General features: G+C 36.9%; 1 protein-coding gene across 1 annotated transcript in view; it reads right to left on the bottom strand.

Moving 5' to 3' along the window:
• LOC306857994 (transmembrane protein 94-like) overlaps nucleotides 1-5,378 on the bottom strand; it is a 29,193-nt gene extending 23,815 nt beyond the window's left edge. Inside the window, exons 1-2 of the mRNA XM_079398327.1 lie at nucleotides 5,235-5,378; nucleotides 3,779-4,038 (exon numbers count right to left, since the gene is read on the bottom strand). Coding sequence (XP_079254453.1) covers nucleotides 3,779-3,802 — 24 coding nt within the window. The 5' untranslated portion in view covers nucleotides 3,803-4,038; nucleotides 5,235-5,378. The remainder of the gene's footprint in view (nucleotides 1-3,778; nucleotides 4,039-5,234) is intronic.
• Between the last annotated feature and the right edge of the window lie 898 nt (nucleotides 5,379-6,276).

The raw sequence follows: 6,276 nt of genomic DNA on the forward strand, positions 1-6,276 counted from the left end.
TTATAATGCCACCAAGTGGCCAAGCTCCATGATATTTTTTTGTGTTCTGTGTTTGATGAAGATATCTCATTCCGTTTAAAAGTTATAATCATTTTAGTAAAAGTGGCACTGCCCCTTTTGGACGTTTTGGTGTCCCTTTGATAATTACTGATATTCACTCTGCAGAGAATCTGCACTGGTTTGATTCCGATTGGGTGAAAAACCTGGGACCAGTTCGCAAAAGTAGGTTTTTCAAAAATCCAAAATCAATCGAATCCGATGACAATCGAATCCGATATAAGACACTTGAGTCTGCGACTAATGGTTTAGGAGTTATGAGCGATTATGTACTTTTGATCGCTGCACGAGGTACTCAGGCCGATTGGGTCGAGCCGTGGTGACATTGTAGACGGTATGAGTACTACAATCCCTCCAATTTTCAAGTCTCTACCACTTACGGTTTGGTCTGCCCGATCAGTTTTATGTGGAGATTGCTGATCCTTGGCCATTCTATCAATTACAATAAGGTTTCAGCACTACACGCTTGAACCCCTAATAAGATAGACTATTTGTTGTATATATGCAATTTTGTATATACAACAAATGATACTTTAAATGTACTTACGATAAAACTGTTTTTCTTGGTCCATTTCACAAAATAGGAATTAAAAGTTTTCACTAATTAAAAAAAATCGTTATCACATGGCATTAAAAATTGGGTAGACCAAAAGCATATAGACAAATTTGTGCTTCAGTCTATGTCAGTGAGTCACTCTAGTATTACTGGAGTTATATCACACTAGTCAACATTAAAATCAAATATTTTGTACGCTTGTGGCTATACTAACAACTAAACAATCACTAGTGCATTACTGCAATGCACTGCCCCACAGATTGTCCCAATCTGAGAAACAAGCTGAAATAATATTTGTAGAAATTGACAGCATGTCAAAAAGTTGTATTTAATCTGTAACATTTCATCCTTACATTCTTAGAAAATAACCATTCAATGCTTTTTTATTAGCTTTATTCAGATCTGAACTACTGAAGCAAAATATTGAGAGAATGTAGTCACAGTAACTCAAGCCTGTATATATTAAGGCAGAAATTTCATTGCTCAACATGCCTAGAATGGTCAAAAAAGTCTCTCTTTGCTGACTAATTCTGGTTATGCTACCAGTAGACTTCTGGGACGGCTGGGGTCCTGTAGTAGCAAATGAGGGCCCCAGCACTATAAATAAACACGCCGCTTTCCCACAGACAGAGAAGCACTAAATCCCTGCTCGAGCATCTCTCACACATCAACAAGCAGGGATTTACCAGCTCGGACACATGCAGTCACGCATGCTGGCCTATTACGGATAAACCACTCAAGATCTTTAAAAATGCATGAAACAATTACACCAAGAAGAGTGCACATGCACCTGGCACGGGACTCTCACCTGTTCAAGGTACTCAAGATTAATCACAAACACACAACAGATTTAAGCCTTTTGATTCGCACACAAGACCAAAATGTTGGATGCCAGACAATCCAACTCAGACAGATCACAAAGAACTGAGTTTGTTATAGGAAGTGTGCAGATACACTCACTTTATTCTTCCAGAACCAGGTCCCATTTTTCAGGATCATGGCTGCGAATGGTCCCTCTGCTGCAGACAGACTAATGTGCGACTGGTGCGCGTGTGGGTTGGACAGGATTGTGGCGGGGTGCTATGGGATAATGTATGCTGCTGTTTCAGCACCATTCGCGTGGTCTGGACAGGCAGTCTCTGCCTCTGCGCATTCAGAGGCTGTCTTTTGGGCACGTCCCAGCCACCCTGGACTGTAGACTGCCAACTAAAAAAGCGTTGCAAACTAAAACCAGTGCAACTGACTAGAGAGGATAAACACACAACTGCTCTTTTCAGACAATAACAGTGTGTAGGTCTCCTGAAAATAGTTAAGCTTAAGGAAAATGAACAGAAAAGAAAGAAGATTTTGTGAATTCTAGTGTTAATTAATCTGAGAGCTCTGCAGAGGCAGCTGCGACACACCGCCTGTAGAGAAACAGGCAAAAAGGGTGTAAAATGGCAATGAAAAGCCGGATGGAATAAGCAGGTATCAGGGCTGTGGAGCTTTTGAGAAAAAGAACTGGAGTATGAAGTGAGGAAGAGGGGCTTGACAGACTAGCAAAAGCACGGTGTGCCCTCGCCGCCCTGTCCAGTCATTCTCCAATTCCAGCTAACACAGCAATTTACGATCCAAGCAATGATGGGGCACAGCAGGACAGAGAGCATCCTCAATGAACCTCACAACCTTACAAAAGTAGGGATCAAACGATCATGAACACTGTCAAGTGGAAAATTTAATTGTTTAAAAAAATTGACTATGATATAAAAACATAAGAAACGTGTATATTTATATACACTCTTACACTGCATATAGTTCTCTTATTTATTTTTTATTATATTAAGTGGTATATATATATAAACTACAATATAAATAAAAAGTAAATTAAATATGATATCAAAATGTTAGTGTAGAATACTTCAGAGATAATTCTCAGTTTTTTTCATTGTTTTACATTTGGTGGTGTGAAGTCAAATATTTCAGCTTTCAGAAATGCAGCATAGCACCCAAAATACAACTTTACCCCCAAAATACTAGTCACAAAATAATTGTACTTTCATAATAATCATTACTGATGTCCATCAATATGCTAAACAAAACCTCACTGAACCTCAAACCTTGCAATGCACTCCAAATTCAGGGTCTGATTCAGATACCAAGGGAACCACTATCCCAGCACACTCCCTTTACTTCAGCAAAATCAATAAAGGTAAGACAAGAACTAAGAGAGGATCCCAGCAACAATCATTACTGCCAATTACTCATAATGGCTTTAATGATGCTGTCCAACACAAGCAATGTTAAAAAATTAATTCAGACAAAGGCTAATTTAGACATTCAAGGCCATACACAAGGATGTGAGTTTTCAAATGATAAAAAAATAAATATGCCATTCTACACACATTTGCATAGATCATGATATGTATTTTAACATGCTAATACATGAAACAAATCTCCTGCTTTCACAAGATATGAGAAAAGTCACTGTATATTTCTTCCCAACCTCACTGCTTTTAAGGCCCACAACATATCAGCCATTCTTGTCAAGACAATATGGTTTGCACAACCTCTACAACTTCGATCTCCATTAAAAGAATCTGGGCATGGTTCAAGCTAATTATTACAGGACACCTCAGAGCAAAAATACTCATGACCGGAAAATAAGAATGAAATTCCCTGTAAATAAAACATTCAATATTTCTATTTTTGAATTTTGTGCCCTTGACCTTGATTATGAAAAAACGTTAATTCCCACCAGCTTTCAGCACTTCCTGTACAGAGGTCTAAAATATGCCACAGAAGAATAAAAAAAAAAAAAAAAAAACAATTAGGGAAAGATTTCTAGTGCTATCACTGTCTCAGCATTGCTGAAGCCCAGGGTCAATGAGTTTGAGTTAATAGGATTAGGCTAATTAACTTGGACTTTGTTTAGAAAATGTGACCATACTATTTAATTAAACTCTACTACAAAAATTTGTATGAATATTTTTTTAAACACTATATGTTATTAAAATGAGACTAATGTGATGAAGTTGCCTTATCTGTGTAAAGTCATACCCTATTTTTCAACTCGATTTCTTGTTGCTTTTGTTTCACAAACGGAGTGTAAAAATCATTTTCAGTGGTAATCAACAGTTTGAGCAAAACCACTCCCATCTGTAAGAGGAAGACACCTCGAGATCTTACCTGTTTGTTATCCTGTAGCTCCATGGCAGCCGCTGTCTCTCACCATACTCTGTCGAGATGCCCAGAGCTGGTAGTTACAGTCTACACTTGTCCCGATCCCAACCCGGCTGGCAGAGGAAGGCAACGGTGGCCCCCAGCTCCAAGACGCTGCACCTGTGGGCACTGCCAGTCTGAGAGACGGATGTCAGGGCTGTAGTCGTGCCCAGGGAACTGGAATCAATGAGTGGGTGTGGCTTCTCTCTTCTTACATTCAAAGGGATCTGATCAGGCCAGAAAGCGTTAGAAAAGAAGTTATTACAAATAATCAAAGACAACAGTTAACATCATCATCCAAGTCAGGTTTACATGCTGCAGTTATAGGAAAATGTCTGTCATCGGATCTACAGAAGATGGTCAGACTGGTCTTTGCTCACTTACTCATTTCATTTACAATGACACACAAGAGTGCAATAAAGGGCAACAGTGTGTCTGTAAATAAGGATAGTTGACACACAACGTGTTTTTGCTATAGCTCTAGCTGCAAGATTCAGAATACAGAGGTAATGGATATAACTGATACGACACATTCCCTGCTTTTAATATCTGAAGAATTAATGCAACATGACACAGCTGATCTCTTAGAAAGACCTGTGAGGCAACTGTTCCAATACTTATGCTCACATCAGATAGAGGGATGAAACTCTAAAAGTGCTGAACTTCTTAGCTGGTAAAACATCTATGTGTTGAATCACCCAATAATAAAATGTGACATTCTGTAGTTTTGTCTCATATTCATCTTTTAATCATATTTGTAAATGTCTTGACTCCACAGCCAACAGAGCAATTTTATCTTTACTGTTCAAACTTTTGGAGGGCACTGTATATATCACTTACATAATCAATCCAAAATATTCAGAGAGAGAAGAAGTGCTGACCTGATTTATAAAGTGACAGCATTACACAAATACTTAGTGTTTATGTTTCTAGAGGATTTCATATTTGACTACAGGGAGTGAAATGACAACACAGGATTCATCTGAACAACTACAGTCTAAGCTTTAAAACAATATGACAGTTTTGTAGAGACATTTCTTTAGTAATATGTATATTTCTCTACAGAGAAACCCTAAATAAGCAGTGGTATTACATAAAGTTATCCAATACTTACAGTAACAGCTTGCATTTATGAATTGCACATCATAATACAATATTATATTTCAGATTATTATTGCACCCATGGTCATGTGAAAGCTCCCATTTTTTGGCATGTTGATCGTTTGATAAAGACTTGAGACTGATGGAAACAAGCCTGCTGTATCTCACTGTTGAAATGAGCTGTCAAAGTTACAGTCTTGTATATATAAATATCATTAAACCATTCATTTATAAACTAAACAGTTCATGTTAACAGAGGTGGCCTAGGGGTTAAATGCTACTGGCTACATGTTCAAATCCCACTAAATCGACGTAAACTTACATTATTGAGCTGCAGCATCAACGACCCGCAAGTGGCATCGTCACTCATCAAGAGTGTTTAAGCAGAATCAAATAATATTCGTCTCAAAATCCTTGGACTCGCTCCCTGCTGACGGCCATGTTAGTGACTAGAAGGGCGTGGTGTGTTCGTGCAGGGACGATGTAGTGGAATCTGATTGGTCAGTGTTATCTGAAGGGCGGGATTTGCTTTGTTTTGTCCTTTGTGATTGGTCAGTACTACAGGGCGGGTAATCGGCTTGCTGTTGTCTGGCTGGTAGGGCGGAGCCTCTGTGTGACGTAGTTGCCCTGCATTTCAAAGTGAAACCTTTGATGTCATATATTTACAACCCAAAATGTAGTAATAAAGTTATAAGAAATGCGTCTCAATCAAGGAAAAGAATTACTCCGAGGGGATTTTTTTTCTGGAATTCTTTAATAGATAAAAAGCATGGCTCTTACTTATAAATTTAGTAAATATATACCCCACTAATGAGATTACATCAAAATTTGGTCATTCTCATTTGAATAGTAATTTCTGTATTGAATCTATTGATCATCTTTTATTTATTTTTTTCAAATGCCCCCTTGTTAAGGAATTGCAGTCTGAATTGTCATTGTAATTTAATTTTTTATTGTAAACATAATATAGAATATATAGGAAATGTATTTATTTTATTGGAAAAATACTATATTCATAAATGTACATTTTCTTCAACATTACCCAAATTACATAATTTGCTTTATGATTTTAACTACCCAATTATAACACTAAAAAATATGAATCTGCTGAATGTTATGTAATTTGATTTACTACCTCTGTACTTCTTGTTTTATTTATATATATATTCTTATTTATTGTTTCTTTGTTGTCTTCCTATATTATTTCTGTATTCATAATGTTATCCAGTATTGTATTTAATCGTTAAAGTTTATTCTTGTTTATACTTGTAATAAAAAAAACTTTGATATCATATAGGGTTTATAATAAATTTGTATTTATAAACATCGCTATTTAAATATGTATCTGCACGCAAAATGGAAAA

The sequence above is a fragment of the Barbus barbus genome, assembly GCF_936440315.1.
Source record: "Barbus barbus genome assembly, chromosome: 38".
Classification (NCBI taxonomy): domain Eukaryota; kingdom Metazoa; phylum Chordata; class Actinopteri; order Cypriniformes; family Cyprinidae; genus Barbus; species Barbus barbus.